The 20,489-nt window shown below is 45.0% G+C and overlaps 2 protein-coding genes and 1 long non-coding RNA gene across 23 annotated transcripts in view; 1 reads left to right on the forward strand and 2 right to left on the reverse strand.

The window, feature by feature from the left end:
• Positions 1 to 2,521, reverse strand: part of NUDT9 (nudix hydrolase 9) — a 28,100-nt gene extending 25,579 nt beyond the window's left edge. For 6 of the 15 annotated variants that reach the window (XM_025150380.3, XM_046941314.1, XM_046941311.1 and 3 more), the window contains exons 1-2: positions 2,475 to 2,521; positions 1,350 to 1,448 (exon numbers count right to left, since the gene is read on the reverse strand). In XM_025150380.3, the coding sequence (XP_025006148.1) occupies positions 1,350 to 1,354 (5 nt within the window). In that variant the 5' untranslated portion in view covers positions 1,355 to 1,448; positions 2,475 to 2,521. Of the gene's footprint in view, positions 1 to 1,349; positions 1,449 to 1,928; positions 2,115 to 2,244 lie in introns of those variants that run through there. The other 9 variants (XM_025150381.3, XM_046941316.1, XM_040700227.2 and 6 more) reach the window with 5 other exon arrangements.
• Positions 2,137 to 18,480, forward strand: KLHL8 (kelch like family member 8). 7 transcript variants are annotated; one of them, XM_046941308.1, is made up of 11 exons: positions 2,137 to 2,169; positions 3,257 to 4,698; positions 7,094 to 7,472; positions 8,703 to 9,020; positions 9,899 to 10,447; positions 12,917 to 13,103; positions 13,778 to 13,921; positions 14,648 to 14,759; positions 16,203 to 16,630; positions 17,037 to 17,238; positions 17,655 to 18,480. In XM_046941308.1, exons 4-11 carry the CDS (start codon positions 8,814 to 8,816, stop codon positions 17,776 to 17,778), a joined length of 1,953 nt encoding a protein of 650 aa, XP_046797264.1. In that variant the 5' UTR covers positions 2,137 to 2,169; positions 3,257 to 4,698; positions 7,094 to 7,472; positions 8,703 to 8,813; the 3' UTR covers positions 17,779 to 18,480. The 7 variants fall into 7 exon arrangements, with proteins under 7 accessions (XP_046797264.1, XP_015131991.1, XP_046797265.1 ...); XM_015276505.4 differs by lacking the exon at positions 3,257 to 4,698 and having other exon boundaries at positions 16,203 to 16,371; positions 16,471 to 16,630; XM_046941307.1 differs by lacking the exon at positions 2,137 to 2,169 and having other exon boundaries at positions 4,167 to 4,414; positions 4,583 to 4,698.
• On the reverse strand, positions 8,873 to 17,764 carry LOC107051737. Its single transcript, XR_001463588.3, has 8 exons — positions 17,627 to 17,764; positions 17,338 to 17,501; positions 16,121 to 17,207; positions 14,240 to 14,353; positions 13,706 to 13,873; positions 9,951 to 10,345; positions 9,244 to 9,432; positions 8,873 to 9,014 (listed from the first exon to the last, which is right to left on the reverse strand). It is a non-coding gene; the product is annotated as an uncharacterized LOC107051737 (long non-coding RNA).
• Positions 18,481 to 20,489: the final 2,009 nt, after the last annotated feature.

Raw genomic sequence — 20,489 nt, forward strand, 5'->3', positions numbered from 1 at the left:
TTAATACACATGAATTATTTTTGTATCTGTTTTCCCTTTCTTGGAGACAATCCCAGAATCTGAGAAGGGGGTTTTTGTCTTGCATCTCTCTTAAAATAAGTTGTTTTATGCTGCTCCTGCTTTTATTGGAGCTGCGTATTTCCACTTCTGCTTGGTGTAAAGGAACATAAGAGAGGATTTAAACCTTCACCCCATGAACACCAGAGACAGCACATCAAATTGTCAGGCCTCCTAAGCTACTTGGTTCTCCTCTTGACCACAAGAAACAAGCTCATCCCAAAATCTGCTTGTTCCAGGTACTTAGCAGAAGCCTATGCCATCAAACCTCACATAGCAACTTCCAGTAAAGTCCCACTGGTGAATACTGGTGTCTCACGCACTGGCTTAGGGCACTTGTGAGTTGGGTGAGACGCTCTGGACTCATGCTCTGCCTCCCTCTGAGCTGTCTCCTGGAACTGGCACTTCCCTGCCTCAGCCACAGCTCTGTCCTGAGCCCCGTGCCAGGAGAATGCCAGCACCGCTGAGCTGTGAAATTAGGGTCTGGCTGCGCTGCTGATGCGCTAATTAAGAACAGAAATTACATAGCTCTGAGCATCTCCAGTGGAGTCAAACATTTTCCCTGCAGACAAGGTACCTGCATCCAGAGCACTGTGGCCTCGACCTGATGAGTGGGGCAATACACAAAGTATTTTAATACTTGTTGGCAATACCAATGTGCTTGCAATCGTATCAAATTTTAGGCAGCATCTCAGAAAACTGGACTGTACATGAACAGAACCTCTGGAACCCAGCAGTTAAATTGATTTTTTTCTGCCGTCCCACCACCTTTTCATGTCCAAGATCACTGGCCATTCACAAAGGCTGCAATACTGTCTACAAAATTCCTTTCTGAAACAAGTTTCTGCTACACTAAACCTTGCAGATGCTTCCAATCTGCACACAGCCATGCATTTTGCTCTTTTCTAAGCAGATCTGTTGCTTTTTCTACTTAGGGTACCACAAGAGTTCAGCACTGAGAATACCTCAGCCTAACTGCAAAACCTCAGTCAGAACAGGAATAAGTCTGTCTCAACCTACAGTCCTGTTACCATGAATAAACATGCTCTCATACAAACTATTTCTCCTCTGCATTCTCAGTTTTTTAATGCTCACAATCAAAATAGTTTTTGAGAAACGCTCCAGTTCAACAGACGTGCAACAGGGAAATACATTTATTGCTCACAACAAAACCTGTGTACACAGCTACAGCTGAGGTTTTTACACGGCTCCAGGCACTCGTGCTCAGTGGTGCCTGCCTACAGCTTGTCACAGGTAAACTGCAATGGAGAAAAGCAGTGGGCAGAACTTACATCATCTCTCGACGACCACATGATGGTGTCAATGAAATGCTGCTGGTCTGGAGCGGAGTTCAGCAGTGGAGCTCGGAGTCTTGATCATCAGCACCTGCACTGCAAGAGATGTATGCTGAAAAGCACATCATGTACACGACATTGTAGATGTTATTTACTATATTGATATTGCAGTGGTCTGTATTCACTCCTATCTGGCAATTTCTGTGCAGTTACACTTAGACAACAATGATTTCCTGGCCTTCTTAGGTAGATAAAGGATATTTTGCTTATCATTGGGCCCACTGTGTTTTGCTTAGCATTAGTTAGTTCTGTGAAGGCAAATATTGCTCAATTAAGTACGCTTAACATCGGACCAAGTATATTTTGCTTAGCATTAGCTAGTTCAGCAATATCACCTCCTCACACAGCTGTGCCAGGAGCCCTTCAGTCCCAACTGCAAACCCAACGGGACGTCGATGAGTTTGTGTGGGGAAAGGCTGTGTGGTGACTTACCACAAACACAAGATGAGGAAATGAAAGGATTCAAAGCGTTTATTTCATCAGAAACGCCCTTTTCAGTCACCTAGAGCCACTCACCCCTTTCTGCAAGTTTATTAAGTGCAGCCATCCTTTTACATCTCCTATTGCAGCGGGTGCATCACCTCAGGAACTACCCCTCGAGGCTCGATATTTGCCGGAGGCAACTCGCGCTCCCTGAGCTGATTTGCCGTGAGGCACCGCAGCCCCAAACCATCGCCCCGCAGCGCCTCTTCCCGCCTCCCCACCGCGCATGCGCGCTGCGCGCCCCCTCCTCCCGGCGGCCCTCGGCGGAGCGCAGGTGAGCGGCGGCGCGGGGCTCTCACTCATCCCTCCTTCCCTCCTCCCCATCGCCCCGACCCCTCTCGCCCCTTACCCTGCCCCGTGAACAGTTCCTTGGGTGGCTGCAGCGGCCCCAGCCTGTCTGGGGGGGAGAGGGAGGTAGAGCGCTAGGAGGCCGCGGCCCTCAGCGGGGAGCGCTGCGCGGCTGGGCCTGGCCCCGGGCCCTGAGGGGGCTTTGCGCCCTGAGGGGGAGCCCCGGGCTGCGAGAGGGGCGGCAGAGAGTTCCATCAACTCTTACGTTTCTTAAACGGCAGAAAAAATTACCTGCAGCTGGTAGGGAGGGGCTCCGGGCGCTTCCTTCCTGCTCGTGCAAAAGGGAAGTGGACCTTCGGCCCCTTATGACCTGCCCTGCCCTGCCCAGGTGTCTTCTGTGTGCTGATGGGTTCCACCTTGCCATCCCCCCGGGCCAGTTCCGTATTGGTTGGTGGGAAACTGCAATTACAGAGGTCTCGTTAAGGAATGTGCAGGTGGTTCATCTCCTAGTTCATATATGCCCTTTTCTATAGTTCTCCTGCACGATGTGGTCATAAAGGTGATAGAGTGCAGAGTTTTTGGAGTGTGCTTTGCCTGTCACAAAGGCTGCTGAAAGCACAAGCAGTGCATATTTTACACAGAAAAGCACCACAGCAGCTGAAATCCCACACTGAATGCCCACAGGCTTAAATCTCAGCAGGTGGGTGTGCTCTGCTTGACCTGGAGGTGAAGCTGTGCAAGGTTCAGCAGCCTTCTGGAGATGAAACATTGGATTAGTGTGAGCTGGTTACGCTATAATCCATGCCTGAACTCTTACCTGTGTGAATCTGCTGTGCTGTATGCTGAGATTATGCCTGTTGTTTGTGTGCAGGTGCTGAAGGAGCTCACAGCTCAGGTACCACTCCTGGGCTTACAGCTCCATGATAAAATGCTATTAGGAAACAGCTTATAAATTGTTCTGCTCTCAGTTTAACACTTCCTAAGAAGGGCTGGACTAAAAGGGCTGTAGAGACCATCAGACTGCTGTTTTTGCACTGAAATCCTTGGTATGAATCTGCTTTCTTTTCTTACAGACATGAAGTACCAGCAACCATTTGTTTTGCTTTAAGTGCATATGTCAACACTTCTCCCTGCTCTTGAGAATTGCATGGATTTGCAGTGTTTTTTCTTCTTTGTTCTACTTTTTTGGGTATGCCCAAAGTTACCTTGAATAAACAGCGTGCCTCTTAAGTACTACTTTTATCTGTAAAGCAGAGTCCTTCTTCACTGTGCTGGGGATCCTGATGGGTTTGGTTCACAGAATCATAAATGCTGGAAAAGACCTCTAAGTATCACTGTGTCCAACCCTCAACCCATCCCACCATGTCCACTAACCACACCTCTCAGTGCCACATCTTCCCTCTTCTTGAACACCCCCAGGGACAGTGACTGCACCACCTCCCTGGGCACTCTGTGCCACTGCATCACTGCTCTTTCTGCAGAATTGCTTCCAAAATAAGATTTTATCAGTGCTTTGCAAAACATCATTTCTGTCCTTTTTCTGTCACATTTGTTTCCTAGAAATAGCAGCCTTCATTTGCTGTCTGTGCCCACGGCACTGATGTGATTTTGGTTCTAGAAGCAGCTAAAAGCTTCTTGGTTCTACATTTACCTACCCATTTCAGTTTTCTGAAATACCTGTGTGGCAAGTAATACAAAACAGTTATTATACCTGCCAGCTTTTGCTACAGAGAACCTTTGGAATCATGAAAGGACCTAAGAATCCCCCAGTAGTGCTGTCCAAGACAGCTTTTTTTATGGTTTTCTAATCCAGAAAGCCCAGTGGTTTCAAACAAGCTAAACCAGTTAGGCATGTGGTATCTAAATTTTCTTTTTCTTTTTTTTTGGTTACTTTAATTTTCAGGTGTACTTAATGAGAATTGAACTAAGCATAGGCTTGCAGTTCAGCATGTAAGTTGAACTTTTCCACGTTTTCATGTAACCTTGTGGGCGGCAGCAGCACCATACAATTACCTGCAGAGACTCATCAGGCTCCATCTTAACTAGTTAGTTCTACACGTTTGCTTGTGCAAAGTGATATATATTTATATGCACGCATTCTGTTTGTAGTTGAGTCGCTTTCCAAAACTCCCTGCTGTGTATTTTGCCTTTACAGAAGGCAAACCTCTAGTCTGCTGCACTTAATGGGCCCTTTTGCTTCCCTGGTTAGATGCCTGTCTGTCCCTGCACAGGTGAGAACATGAATTTTGTCTCCCTGGCATGTGAGTAACCAAAATTCCATACAGGAGTGTGGGTAAAGCCTTACCCGTATCTTTAATTCTCCTGGACACCGGGCTTCTTATTTTTCTGACTTGAGTACCGGCACTGATAAACAAGCACTGGATCTACCTGTGTCACAGAACCCCTCATTTGAGCACTTCCTCATTGCGGCTGTTACAAAGTCCCTCTGTTTCTTGTATCATGGAAGCATCTTTCTGTTCCTGGCAGCGGAGGCAGGAGGATGATCCTCTCCCAGGTCAGTGTCACAGGGGAGGATCCTTATTTCCTTCGTTTCATGAGCGACATTCGTGCCCTGCTTGTGGCTGATGTTCCTATCCCCTTTAGCTGCAGAGTTATTTTGAGGCGCGTTGCTTACACTAAAAGCAACTGCTTTGTTTAACGCTCACTTCAATTTCAGATGATTTGGCCAAAATGACTGAACCTAAAGCAGTTCACTTTGGGATGTTCCTCTTGAGCTGAACCAAAGCAGTTCTCATGTATGGGGGCTCTGAGTTTGTTTGTATACATGCAGTAGTAAAGTAGGGCTTGGATGGGATCCTTGAATATTAGCTCTGGCCAGCTGCACACTGCCAACACAGACATGACAAATGTTCTAAATGTTTATAACTCAAGAAGTAAAATTGCTGAGCTGAGCCAGCAAACAATGGTGAGCTGTAAACAGGGAGTAAGGTCTTTTTGCACTGGGGGGGTTACTCTTCTATGAAAAGTGCTAAGCGACTGCCTACAGAGGAACAACTCATGATGTTATGAATGAGGCACTTCCTTCAGATTCCTTAGAGCCAATCACTCACGCTGTGGAAGTGTGTAGTCAGGCTGTATGCAGGCCAGAGCTCTTCACTGCTGAGATGAAAGGAGGGTTATGGCTGGCTGTGACAATACTTCGCTTTAGAGAAGAAAGCCTCCATTTACGTTCAGTGTTCAGCCAGTGCTAACCTCACCTCAAGCAGCTGGCTGCTATTATTGCATCCTTGTTTATGTGAGGGGCATCTGAATGGCTTTTCTGTGTCACTCAGTGGATTCTGAGTGCGTAATTGACAGAACAGTGTGCACACAACCTTAAATGCTTATTAAGCCTCCCAGCAAATGATGCTTAAACTAGTGAACTTTTGCATTACTCAGGAGTTGAAAAATACCACTTTCTTATGCTATCCCTTTAAGGCTGCGCAACGACAAAACAATTTATCATTCTGGTTCAGGCTAGGAGGAGGAGTGGGCTTGGATTGAAGTACGCTGACCTTCACGACTTCTGCAAGACCTTCAGATTTCCGTTTACTGTTCTGATTAAAGGACTACAAAAACTCTGTTCTGTTCTGTTCTGTTTAAAGTATAAGGACAGTAAAGGCTGAGAGCTGGGCATTTAAATCGGCCCAGCCTGATTAGTTTCTGCAAATTAAACATCTCTCCTTGTGCCAGGGTCCCGATAGACTGCAAATATGTGACCTTAATGTATTACATCTCATAATACTACTTCTGTGCTTAACTCTGTAAGTGCACCATTTTTTTTTATGACAGACTCTTTATGGCATTGGCTGTTGGCTTACTTTAAATCTCTGGCCATAAACATTGCTTGATTTCTTAAATAAATGATAGGAACATTGTCAGTGATATTTCTCAAGTCTGATGCAACTTGGTAGCTCTTAATTAGCAGCAGCCAGCTGGATATCTACAGACCTCCACCTCCTACAAAGGTGCAGCTGTCTCATAATCTCAGCTGCTGTTTTCCACAGATGATGATGGTTTGTTTGAAGACTCAAAATGTGAGTGAGATGCTATAATTAAGACAAGTGGAGGATTTATGGATAGAGTGTCTAAGCGATTTGGGAAGCAAGAAGTGTCGCAGAAACAAGATGTTCCTGAATTGGTGACGTGGGGGAAGAACAAAACTCTTACCCAGGATATTAATATCTGCCACAAAGTCTCATCACAGTGAAGCCACAGTGTGTCAGGCTGCTTGGTGTCTGAATTATGAATTCAGGTTTTTTAAGCCTGTTAACCTTAGTGCCTTGAAGAAACTTCTTTTTAGGTGAGGAGTAACTTACTGTCATGTGGTCTAGTATTAGTAGCTGGTCCAGTATTAAATGCGGAGGGTGGCAGCCCTGCCTCTGGCAGTGGGGTCGGAGCTTGATGACCCTTGAGATCCCTTCCAACCCAAACCATTCTCTGTGCCCATACACTTACTTGATACTGCCATGATTTATACTGAGAGTTCCCTGGTACGTGTGGTTCCTGTCACTGTGATTTCCTCTGGTGTGAGGAGACTGAGGCCTCCAGTTTCTGCTCCTGCAGAACCAGTACTAAATGTATCAGTCCACATCTGCGCTCTTCTCATACAGATGATACCTCAGACCATTTCCAGCAGCTTCATTTGATATGAGCATCCTATGAAGGCGAAAAACATGGTTTACAATCAGATAAATTTAGCACATAATACCAAGTGAAATAACTTTATGACTTACGAGCTGCAAACCATTGCTTAATCATCAGTGGTAGTTCTCTTTGAAAGCAGCACTTCTACTCAGCTGTAAAAGTACTACTGTTTGCTCTGCCTTACTTCTGAATAACACATGACGTTCTTCTAAACCCTTGTGCAGTATTCCAACTTCTGTCTTTTTCTTGGATATCTTTTACAGGAAGGATTCCTTGCTTACTGCAGCATTAGTAAATATTCTAAGCACGTTTCATCTCACTGTAACCTGCCTGGCTGACTGCAGCCAACAGCACTGTGACTGCACAGGACGTGGAGCTGTCAACAACGCTGAGACTGAGACCATAACGATCACCTGGAGTCACTTCCTGCTCTTTCTGACGCATGAAGAGCTGTAAATGTATTAAGTGGCACCGATACCTTACAAATATTCCAGAAGAACAGAAGTTCTGCGCCCACCCATGTGACTTACATCTTTATTTTAAAAGCTTTGTTTCTTCAGTCAGTCAACTTCCTCCAGTGCCAGAGCCTAGGAGCAGAAATCACTGAATTAGAGCAAGGATCATTTCTTAGTAGAATGCACAGTAAGTTAACCAGCAAACACCAGAACAAAAGCTACCCAATATTCTCTCTGCTTTTCAGAGACATTTGTCTTTTAACCTTACAGATCTGTTGGTCTCCCTTGCCAGAATATAACAGAACTCCAGTAGCTTGTAACTTGGATCAGTAACTTCCTGCTTTCATGTAGTATTTCATATTTTTTTGTGGGCTTTACCATCTTCCACAACGCATGTGGATGCATAGCCTAAATCTTATTGACTTAATGGGATGCAAACTGTCATGGGTGTTAGATGCAGAGCTGAAACTTCACATGTGCTATCAAGCTGGAAAACTGTGTGCTCTTCCCTACTGCTTGAGTTTTATCTACAAATAAAAAGGTGGACTTCAAACTTAGCCAGGCTGAAGGTCACAGTATTAGAAAGAGTAAAATATTTGTGTGACAGAAACCAAAGTAAACTTTCTCTCCATTGTCTGTGGTATCCCAGATGTGTCTTTCAATTCTGGGAAAATTGTGATAGCAGAACAACCATGATTCCCTTTGTCAGAACTGCATAAATCTTAGACACCAAAATAATCTTCAGCTAAGAGAGGTAGGCAGAGCTAAAATAAAAGCTAGCAAACAGTGACAGACTTTTGCTGGATGCTCATTTTCATGCTTTAAACATCCATCTCTGAGTTAATATTAAGGAAAAGGAAATAGTTTTCATTCCAAGATTTCTCCTTAAACATAAATTCCTTTGTTCTTTAGTTCTTGTTGAAACACTACTAGAGTGGTTTCATTTTTACATATTGCTTACATATCCATAAATACAGACAATACTTTGGGATTGCTCTAGCTGTTGAGATTGAGGAAAACTGAGTAATAAGTATGTACAAACATGCCTGTCGGGGTCCAATCAGCAGTCTGTCTCTGGCAGCAGTGATGAGATGAGGAGAGAAGCCCATCTATGGTCCATGGCCCTTCTGCTCCTCTGCCATCCACAGATGTTAGGTGAGGATTGGCTGAGGACACATCGCTGCCTTTTCTTCTTCATATCTTTTTTCAACAAGTGTGAGGAAGAAGTTCATAAACAACGGCTTTTCCCAAAGGTACCTGCATACAGTTTGCCTGTGGGTCTCTTTTCCCCTCTTGCTCTTCCCTCTCCCCCCGAGTAAGATCAGAGGTAGTATTTTTAGCATGTAATCTGATGGTGGATGCTGACAGTACCTGATATCTCCTCTGTCTTTTCTTTTTTGTGTGTGTGTGCTTTTAGATAAGAAGATGAAAAGAACTTAGCAACATTTTAGGACTGACTCCTGATGGGCTGGACTTTGTCTTGGTGGGAACATTTGACAGTTGCACGCTGCGAAAGACGAAACAACCAATGGCTTCAGAATCCATGGTCCCAGAGCAGGCAAAACAACATCCAATGAAGGGAAAAAGGCGGCCGCAGCAGCAGCAAACTCGGTCTTCCAGCGGTGATGGTGAAGATGATATCTTTGTATTTGAAGCAAACGAGGCTTGGAAGGATTTCCACAGCTCTCTTCTTCACTTCTTTGAGGCTGGAGAGCTCTGTGATGTTACGCTGAAGGTGACAGAGACCACTCACATTCATTGTGTTTAACAGTCTGAAGATTAAGCTATAAATGTGCTGGAGATGGCAGTGGGTTTGGGCAGCAGTATGGAAGCGACAGAATCCCTGTTTGAGCTGAGGCATTTCTAGATAAGCTCTTAGATTTTTTGTCACTTACGAAAGTCACAACTAAAATGTAAACAATTAAGATATTGACAATCCAAGAGAGCAAGTGACTCACCTCACCCAGTTTGCCCTGTAAGGAAGTTCCCGTGGTTGATTTGTTGTCATTTCTGTGTGCTTCCAGCTCCTTGCAGCCTCTCTGTTCACACACTTTGATCCCAAATTTTATCCATAATTTTACATTCTGTGTTTCTGTGCCAGATCTTTCCTGGCAAACAGGATTTCTGTAGCAGCTTCCAGCATTCTCCTGGGAAATAAAAAACCCTCAATCACGCTGTTCTACAACTGATCAAAGAGGAAACAAAAAGGAGGAAACCAGTTTTGTTATTCTTGCACAGTGTTGTTTTAAATGCATTCTTTGCAGCTCAGCTTTCTATTACTTCTGTCCTGATCACAGGAAATTTATAACTACCATTGCAGCTGTGGTTACCAGCACCTACAAACATTAAGTATTGCTTAATTAAGTACTGCTTCCTCCTGCTACCACCTTGTCCTACTCTGGTGGTCAGATTACAACTGAAATCTGCTTGGGATGCACTGATCTAACGGCAGCAGTATGAGGGAGACAGAGTTCATTTGTTTCAGCAAAATACAGAAGCTCAATGTATATTGGGCCCAGAAGTCTACCTTTTCAGCTTAGCTGTCCTTTATAGCTTGAAGAAAATTACCACAACTGATGTTTCAGTAAAATAGTTTTGTTTTCTCTTTCTCAGGTTGGAACAAAGCTCATCTCCTGCCACAAACTGGTGCTGGCGTGTGTTATACCTTACTTCCGAGCCATGTTTCTTTCAGAAATGGCCGAAGCCAAGCAGACGTTGATTGAGATCAGGGACTTTGATGGCGATGCGATAGAAGACCTCGTGAAGTTTGTCTACTCCTCCCGGCTGACACTGACCGTGGATAATGTCCAGCCACTCCTGTATGCCGCTTGCATTCTTCAGGTGGAACTGGTAGCAAAGGCGTGCTGTGAATATATGAAGCTGCACTTCCATCCCTCCAACTGCCTGGCGGTCAGGTCGTTTGCAGAGAGCCACAACCGCATTGACCTGATGGACATGGCCGATCAGTACGCTTGTGAACATTTTACTGAGGTGGTGGAATGTGAAGACTTTGTGAGCGTCTCACCTCAGCACCTCCATAAACTGTTGTCCTCCAGCGACCTGAACATTGAGAATGAAAAGCAGGTTTACAATGCTGCTATCAAGTGGCTGCTAGCCAATCCACAGCATCACGCCACGTGGCTGGATGAAATTCTCGCACAGGTAGGGCAGGCATCACTGATTTGGTTCTGTGTCAGCTGGTTTTACTTAGGTAGATTTTAAGAAGAAAAATGTTTTTACCAGTTGATGCATCGTCTTGTATTCACAGTTATATACTGACGGTGCAAGCAGGTTAGGCCTTGGGAATATCAGGACTAAGTTATGTTACTCAGTTTCTGTCAAGGAAAAGATTACTTGCTGTAAGGTCGTCAGTGGAAGGAGGAAGGGGAAGTCAACAAAAAGCTGCATCTGTGCCACAGCACAGTATCCTTACTTTTACACGTAGCGAGGTGGAGAACACAGAGCCATCACTTTGTGTGGCTCAGTGTTACTACAGCCCAAATGTAACTTCCCTTGCTGGTAAGTGTTTGTACTTAGAAAGGAGAACAAAGCTGTTAAAGGGGTATGGTTGGATAACTAGGGAGGCAAAACTGTAATGGAGATAAGTCATCAAGTGATGCTGCTTCTAGAATGTTTGTATACATAAATAACAAAAGGCCAAGATTTTGCAGACCCTTAAAAGCTAGAGTAGTACTGCTGATTACCTGTAGGCTCCAAAAGGAGTGTGCAGTTTAATCCTCTCAGCTTGTTAAGTGTTCACTGCTGAGAGAAACCTGTAACGGCGTCACAGGGTCACTCGGATGAATACCCAGGGTCCTTTCTGTCAAAACATGGACTATTTCAATTAAGCTCTACACATGCTGGTTATGGAAGCTTAAAATCCAGCATTTGAGATAGGAACCTGCCCTGAGGAGGAGGGGGAACACGTTGTGTGCTGCAGAGTGGTACACGCATCATAGTAAATGGGATCAGCTGGAGGTCTCACAGCTGTCCCTGAACTCCATTGGGAACATGCTGCATTCATCGTATTTGCATCATGGCAGGAACAAGAGGCCTGCTAACATGGCACTGTTCTTGTCTTGACACATCATTTTCAATTTTTCCCTGTAAAAGATCACAACTGTTTAAACATTTTCAGTTGCATCTAGACTGCCATCAGGTTTTTGGTACAAAAAACCTCCTTTGAATATACAGGCCATGTAATTGGAGATTTTTAAACGGATGCAGTTGATTTTTATAATACAGATATGTTAGCAGATTAATAGCTTTATTCATGGAAACCAGAGTCTGGAGCAAAGCACTGAAAAAGTAAAACCCTTACTGTAAATAAGGGCTGTTTAGCAAGATATGTAGAGCCTAGACTTGAATACGATGTTATTGCTAGCAGAAGACAGGACTAGGCTTCCTCACAGTTGACATTACATCATAGTCAGTCTTAGGGGTTTTCCTGTTATCGTAAGGTTCTGAATTTTCATCAGCCTGGAGTTTTTAATGCATCGTTAACCTCCCGAGTCTATCAGCAGGGCATTGGCTGTGCTTTGAGTCAGCCTAAAATAAACCAGTGCCAAAGTAAATGAAGAAACAGGACTGAACCCACATGGTTTAGGAAGAATTGCAAGAGAAACCAACTTAGAGGCAAGGAGACTTCTGTAACAGCACCCTTCTGCTTCTCTGAGAAGCTCCTGATACGCTGGGTTTGTCCTTCACCTTGCTGAGCTAACTGGGAACTCATTGAAAGCAAGACGCTGCTTTACTTCAGTTTGTGTTTCAGTTTGTTTCACCCAGGGAGCCTTATCATTGAGCCTGACCACCAGCTCTTCTGAGGAAGGATAGGAAGGATATGGGGAAAGAAACACCTTGGTAACAATGGCCATTAGGAGAACTGAAGTCTGTCTGCGCAGTAGCAACCTCGCAGTATCAACATCTGCCAGTACAGTTACATCCTTACAGCTCTCTCTCCTTTACTTTGCTGTCTCATCACACTATTTTCACATTAATCTTTTCAACAGTCTTGAACCTACTCCTGTCATTACATTCCACTGCAAACCTGATGCCAAGATTTTAAGTCTTGTTTGAAAAGACTGTACTTAGTGCCCTGTAGTCCTCTCTGCCGCCCAGTCTGCCCTCTGCTCCCTCCAGACTTTGGTAATTAGCTGTAACTGGTTGTTTCATTTTATGGTGAGGTGTGTCAAGCCTACCCTAGAGAAAGGTATTCCTGTACCAGCAGTACAGGAATACTTAACACACATTTAGTTCATGCAGACAGGGTTTCCGTTCTGACTTGCCATTACCACAGTAATCTGACATGTGCTATCCCAGTGAAACTGCAGACCCTACTACTACTGGCTGGGGAAGGAAGTGCTCATGTCCCCCTGGTATGGGCAGCTGCCCTTCTCCTTCCTCCACCACAAAGGCGTTTTCCTACAATCGCAAGTGACTGTGGCAAATAATTGTCACCAAAAATAACCGTTTGTATCAGGGTTAGTCTGGAAAAGAAAACAAAAGCTGCTCTTCTTACTGAAGAGTGTGGGGCTGACAGTTGGCTTGGAAGTTGCAGTCCGTTACGTGTACGTCACTGTAAATGGTCAGTTCAGTTTAGCCAGTTACTCCAACTGTGTTCATTTCTGTCAGGTACGACTGCCTCTCTTGCCCATTTGTTTCCTTATGGGTGTTGTGGCAAAGGAAGAGATTGTCAAGCAGAATCTAAAATGTAGGGATTTGCTGGATGAAGCAAGAAACTACCACCTTCACCTGAGCAGCAGGGCAGTGCCAGACTTTGAATACTCCATTCGCACAACACCAAGGAAGCAGACTGCTGGTAATTAAATGTGTGTCTGATTATCCAGTATGGAGTGGTGTGGAGAAAAGGCAGCGCATCTGCATAGGGCTGAACAGCTTGGTGGAAGTAGATGTTAATGCGTAACTGGGAAACCCATTGTGTCCCTCTGGTGATTAGGTTATGGGCTGCATTTTCTGTACAGAATTTTGGCAGTTTCTTTGTTCAGAGCAGCATTTAATCTGACGGTGTAGAGCTGTTAAGAGTATTGCGTGCAGGCAGTAAGCAGAAAGCTGTACAGAAACCAGTGGACATACACCTTTTGGTGCCAGAAGGTTGAGCTAGCTGTTAAACTCTGCTTAACCAAGGCCAAAAGCAAGTCATGCATGTTAGACTGCAAATTCTCATTTTTATGTTCAGTTAAGATGTAGCAATCAATCAGTTTTTCTCCCTAAGCAAATCAGAAAAAAAGCCTGTTTAAAATACGCTTTGCTTTTACAAGACAGTAGACAGTTAATTGCCCTAAAAGCATGCCAAACAAATGCCAACCAAAGTCCATCATCCCATATGCAGGGTAACTACTGCGCCCCTTGAAGTGAAATAAGGCTTCTCCTGAAGTATGTAGTTTGAGAATCACAGTTTACCGTCTACTCTGCTGCAGAATTTTATCCCTATTTTCTCTGCTAGTCTCTGGAAACCTCCTTTGTCTCCTCCAGGTGTGCTGTTCTGTGTTGGTGGCAGAGGAGGATCGGGTGACCCATTCCGCAGCATTGAGTGTTACTCTATAAATAAGAACAGCTGGTTCTTCGGCCCTGAAATGAACAGCAGGAGAAGACACGTGGGTGTAATCTCTGTGGGAGGTCAGTAGTCCTACTCAGGCAACCTCGTTCAAAAGAGTTGCATGGCTTATCAGTTGAATATTCTTCGTTTTCATGAAGCTTCTTCCCCATGAAGAGGTTGTTCCTTCTAAAACAATATCTGAGAGCGTGCTTACTGAAAAGCTATTACTGCCAGCTGCACGTAGCCTGGTGTCTTAAGTGATTGAACCATTTTCAGACCATTCCTAAAGCAACGGAGTTGCACAGCAGAGTAACCCAGAGTTTGCTAGTACTCATACAAGCTTCCTTCGTATTTAAATCAGTACAAACTAGTCACTAAGACTGTGAGGACAGACCAACCTTTATTTTTGGGTCCACAACTTCTGCCAGGCCTGGGCATCTTAGTATCCATGATGCAACTCCCCTCTGTCCACGGTCGCCCCTGTGTTGCTGCAGCAGAATGGAAATCCTTCCCTATAAAAATTGTGGAGAAGCTGAGGTAAACATCTGAAATTGACCTGGCGTGCACTACTTGAGTTATGGGAAGATTCCCTGTTGACGTAGCTCAAGATTTATGTAAAATCTGTGATATAACAGATCTCTGGTTGATTAGATCATATAAAAGTACAAAGTCCTTCCTTAATAAAATCCTGGTACTGAAAACCTTTAAAAACATGACCGTGTTTGGGCTTGTTGCCCCACACATGTAAATGAAAACTGAAATGTTACCAAGCAACCTCTGTAACCAAATATGCGTATGCCTTTCAGGTAGAGTCTATGCAGTGGGTGGACATGATGGAAATGAACATTTAGGAAGCATGGAAGTGTTTGATCCTCTCACAAACAAGTGGATGATTAAGGCATCAATGAACACAAAGAGGTATGCGTGTCAGGATCCAACATGGTACAAAGTTTTAAGTCCTACTCCATGATACATCATTTTTTGCTGCCGCTGAAAACCCGTTTGTTCTGCCTTTATGTGGGTTTCCAAACTTTGCTACTTTCAGGATTTCTTTTTTCTATGTTGTGGCTTAAACACTGTGCTTATCTTCTGCAGAGCAAACAAAAATCTGCGTCATATACTTGCATACATCACATAGTTGCACAAACACAAAGTTGTGTGTAATATACTAAGTATTTCAGTATAAAATCCCCCTCTCGAGGGAGAGGCCCTGGCTGCTAACACGGGTTATGCTTTTTTGCTTTCTAATGCCACTCTCATTCATTGTTTTGGGATTTTTTTTATGGATGGGCTGGCTTCAGAAATGAAGAGAAGCTTTTCCATTGCAACTGTGCTTACGTTCTGATAACAGATAGAGATTCTGAAACTGGTTAAGTAATTTTGTGGTATTTTATCTCTTGTAAACAATGATAGTGCCACCAGATCGTGTGTAGTAAAATGCCTCCCGGCCAGGGAACCTCTTCCTTCTGGAAAAGTTCAGTTCTGTATTTCTGTGACATTTCTTACTCAGGAAGCTGGGCAGAGCCTTATCGACACCCTCCCTCTCCAGCAAAAGGAGGTGGGCCCAGAACACCTTCTGGAGTGAAAACTTCATGTTACCTTACACTCTGTGCAGTAACACAAGAATTTTCTCAGTAATTTCTCTAGCGACAGTACATTTTGTATCACTGTGCTGACTGCACTCTGAGTACTGGTAGATTTCACAGAAAAACCCCACTTATTTCAATGTACACTTAATAAAAATCAGAATTCAGTCATCTTGTGTCAAGCACAGGTTTGTCTTTTAGTATGTATTATTTATCACCCCTGGAAAATTAATTCCTAAGCCATAGGAGCAGCTATACCAACAAAGCTAAAACCAGCAGGTAACACCAAATGAGATCTGAGATGGAAGATTCAGTACTGAGGAAGAGCAACTAAGAAAACCTCAAATATCCAAACACTTGAAAAGAAGGCTTGTACCTTTGATGACATGCAGTTAAAACAGTATATTCCATGCCCTCCTGCCTTTTTCTCTCCCTTGTATTTCAAACTAGAGCTCCCTCTTTTTGCAGTCTAAAAATATTCTAACTGCAGCTGTGCTGTTTGTGGATGACAAGGACATACAGCTGAAGCTGAGGTGAAGATAAAACACTCATGGGATGCTGCAAAGACAAGAAAGACTTTTTGGATAATGATGGAACACTGACGTTGGTGTGCAGAGGGTTGGTCACACTTACGGATCAGTATTAAAAACCCATTACTTCATTACTTTTTTCCCATTACTTTGAAAGTCTTACCAGTCAGTTAATACTGCACCTGATGTCTTTCCCATCCCCTTTGAGGATATGCACCGAGGCACTGATTCTGTGGTTCTCTTAGGAGAGGAATTGCTCTCGCTTCCCTCGGGGGCCCCATTTACGCAATAGGAGGTCTAGATGACAACACGTGCTTCAGTGATGTGGAAAGATACGACATCGAGTCCGATCGATGGAGTGCAGTAGCCCCCATGAACACGCCCCGGGGGGGAGTCGGCTCCGTAGCCCTCATGGTGAGTTTGTTTCCTTGCAGGTCAGGGCCAGGATCCAGGCCTGCTTTTCAAATATCATCTAAGTCTTCTAAACAATCTTTCCCTGTGCAACTTTTTCAGAACCACGTCTACGCTGTGGGTGGCAATGACGGCATAGCGTCTCTTTCCAGCGTGGAGAAATACGATCCCCATTTGGACAAGTGGATGGAAGTGAAAGAGATGGGCCAGCGAAGAGCCGGCAACGGCGTCAGTGAGCTCCACGGTTGCCTGTATGTTGTTGGTAAGTAGGCCAGGGGCACTGCGTTGGACAGAGCTGTCCTGTATGACGTGCTCTTGTGCAGGAGAAGAAAGCACAACGAGGGCACACTTGAACAAAGGAGTGGTAGCCAGGAAATAAGAAGTTGCACTGGCCCACAAACAATGGGAACGCATTACTGAAGTCAGTCTTATTCAAGGATTTGTTTCCTCCTTTGGTTTTCAGCAGGGGCTTGTTTTGAATGTACTGCAAGAGCTTGTTGACAGCGGAGAGAGCTGTTGCATTAATTTTCAGGCAGCTTTGAGATTTGGTTAAAAACGTAGACTGGGGCTCTAGCCCACTGCATGCTAAGAAAAGGCCTGCAATGCACATCTGGGCTATCACCACCACTGGAAGCGGCCACATCTCAGTATATGGTGACTCTTTGCAGGTGGCTTCGATGACAACTCTCCGCTGAGTTCCGTGGAGCGCTTTGACCCACGTAGTGACAAATGGGAGTATGTCGCAGAGCTTACAACCCCAAGGGGGGGAGTTGGCATCGCAACGCTGATGGGCAGAATTTTTGCAGTTGGAGGTCACAACGGCAACGCGTACCTGAATACTGTGGAAGCATTTGATCCCATAGTGAATAGGTAGTTCTCTTTTTTTATTTGGCCTAAAAAAGCACTCATATCCGCTTGTATGGAACTCAGCATAACAGAAGCAGTGTACAGTAATTGAGTAATACTCACATAAGCGATGTGGGAGTGCTGCTCATGTCACTAGGTTCTTCTTGAAATAATTAAGCACATCCTCCTCCCTCTTCCTCCTCCTGGCTGTCCCTCATCCTCTTACCTTCATTCAGTGAGAATCCATGTTCCTGTGGTGCTTCCAATCTGATTTTGCCCTAAACTTACTGGAGAAATAATGAGAATAAACGAACAAAGTATATTTTTATGCAGTTAACAGCTAGGTTCTATCATAGAATTTCAGACCTTGGAAATAAATACTTTAGGTTGCTCAGAAAGGACCCGAACTTACTTGTCTTCTCCTTTGCCCTGTTCTCCAGGTGGGAACTCGTTGGCTCTGTGTCGCACTGCAGAGCTGGGGCAGGCGTTGCTGTGTGCGCCTGCCTCAGCAGCCAGATCCGTGATGTGGGCCAAGGATCCAGCAATGTAGTTGACTGCATGTGAACTCAGCTGCCTCCTTCAAATTCCAGGGGAACAATCCTACAGAAGCACTGCACAGCTTTTAAATATGGTGGTTTGTGTGGTAGGTTAAGAAACACAATACGTTTTCTTTGTGAAAATGTTACCTTCTGTGACTTTTAAGCTCTTGGTGGCTTTCTGACAATAGCAGTATAGAAGAGCCTGTGAAAACATGGGACAGCAGTGTGACTTACAGGAGAAAACCTGCTGAGAGCTGTAATCATCCCATCTTTGAGAAGTGGAGTTAAAGAGCCATTTGAGGCAGCTGTTGCAGGGACTCACTGAATTGCAAACCAGGCACGGACTGGTGAGGAGCGAGCAGTGCGCAGCATCAGTGAGCCTCACCTGACAGCCCTGCTGTGTGTTTCCTGAGGGACTGGAGTGCCATTTATTAACATAACTAACTTATTATCAGGAATGAAATCTTAAAACATTTCCTAATCATCGAAGAGCTTTGAAACAGAGCTTTTCAGGTTCTCCCTGAGCTAACTGGATACAGATGTTAACTGCCCGCTTGCTGTGGGACTGCTGGATGCGGTGGAGATGGCAGCACTCAGCCTGGACCTGCCTCTGGAGTGCTCCCTCAGCCCCACACACTTGTTAGAAAGCTGGAAAGACTCTCAAAGCCTGAGCATGGTGACTAGAATACTGACATTCTTTTATCCTCAATAAAATCTGTAGTAATGACTCCCTCTGAAAGGCTCCATCTGTGGAGAGATCAATCCCAAAGTAACAGCTGAAGGCTTCAGTGGTCTCTGAATCCCCTCTGTCGCAGGAAAGGGACGCACACAAAAGAATTTGTAGCGTTCTGTTGAGAGCTTTAAGTACAAGTCTAGCTGTCAAGCCCAGTTTCAAGATCCAGTAACAAATGTGGGGTAACAGTTGAGGTCCTAGGTCCTTACGATTATTCAGACAAAAAAATCTCTCCTCAAAACAGCTACTGCAGTTGAAGCTTTCCAGCAGCAGCAGGAAGAATGGAAAAAAAAGCAATACTTAGATCAAGGACTAAAATAGGAACTCAGCACTGGTCTGTACAGAGGCAACTTGTTACACAGTCACAAACCCTGACTGCAATCTCACGTCTGGCTGGAAAGACCTCAGCATCCAATTCTTGCCTAAGCACGCACAGAGCAGGGACAGACAGTCGTCTGTATTACTGCCTTGTTCAGGTGACAGGAGAGCAGCAAATGTCTTTGCCTTCAGTGCCAGGAACAGGGTGGGCTTTAAGGTCCTTTCCAACCCAAGCCATGCTGTGGTTTTATGATTCTGTGAAATGAGGCCTTGTATTTTCATTTAGGCTGAACTAACTTTTAAAACGAATCTCTGTCACTGCAGCACCATGTGCTGCAAACCCAACTACTTTATTCCAGATGCTCCACCATGTTCTGCTGGCTGCTTCTACCACATCTGTATTTGTTTTCTGAACCTTTGCGTGGTTCTCTTGACTGGAGCTGGCAGAAAGCATAGCATTCCTAGCCAGGAGATTAAACTAACATTTGTAATTCTTTCCTGGCTCTGTCATCAAGCTTGGTGCTGCTGTCACCTCACAGCATTTTTGGATGCAGTGCCTTGGCTTCCAATTTAAAAGCTGTTGGGGCACAAAAACCAAGTCCACAGGCAGCTGCATAACTGCAGCCATCTGACTGCAGTCAGATATGGACAAACAGCATCCACGTAGACAGGCACCTGCTCGTCTGAGCCACAAATGTGTGATGGCTACCCACCCGACGGGTGCTCCTCCCAGTCCTGACTCATCTGCACTGTGCAGGCTTTAGAGAGGCAAGCCAGCGTGCCCTCCCTCAGAGCCTGTCAGAGGGGAAAAAAAGGCAATTAGAAAGAAAAAAAGAGACGTGATATGGGCAGGGATCTGTGCTGCTCAAATGCCCACAGCTGAGACTATGCAGCTGTGCAGCAGCCCACAGCCCCAACCCAGTTCTGTGACCCCAAGCCCCTAGGGCTAGCCTACTGCTGTCAGCTGTCTGTTAGCAGGTTAGCTAACATGAATTAATTAACCTTTGTTAAAGTTCTTGCTGAACGAAGGTCAAAGCTGAGGGCGTTTGGCCCAGTAAAACGTGCCCACCTCTCACCAAGAGGGATGTGATCTGGAAGCACGCGTCGATGTTTTGCAGAAGCGATACTTATGGATGCAGGCCATCAGGACGTTGGATCTTGGAGTCAACGTTCAACCCAGCAAGATGGGATGTTCCATGCTGCTGTCTTCCTCCCAAAGGCCACAGCGAGGCAGAGGTAGCAGTCACAGCCACACATGGGTGCCCCCAGGGAAGTGCTTAGGGGAGCAGAGCAGAGCCGGCGCTGTGACCACTCAGCTCAGGATGGCTGAAACAAGAAATTCCACCCCCTGGCAGCTTGTTTGCCATCTTGCCATTACAGATCACACCACCATCTCTTTCACTGGAAGAATTTAAAACCAAGCAAGTCAAAATTCATTTCTTTCAATTATATATAAACTCTGTCTGTATGTATCCATACACACGCACACACAGCACTTCATCCCCCAGTAAAGAAGACAGACAAAAAGATTGTGGCACAATTTCTTTGGAGGGAACTTTACCTTGTTTTCCTTACCCCAAGCTGTGTCACGGATCCCATGTGCCCGAGGGCCCGGCTGCTGGCAGGCAGCACTCAGCAACATTCAAACCTTACTTTAAGGACATCTCCACTGAGAACTGTGGTGT

This window comes from Gallus gallus, chromosome 4 (genome assembly GCF_016699485.2).
Source record: "Gallus gallus isolate bGalGal1 chromosome 4, bGalGal1.mat.broiler.GRCg7b, whole genome shotgun sequence".
NCBI lineage: Eukaryota > Metazoa > Chordata > Aves > Galliformes > Phasianidae > Gallus > Gallus gallus.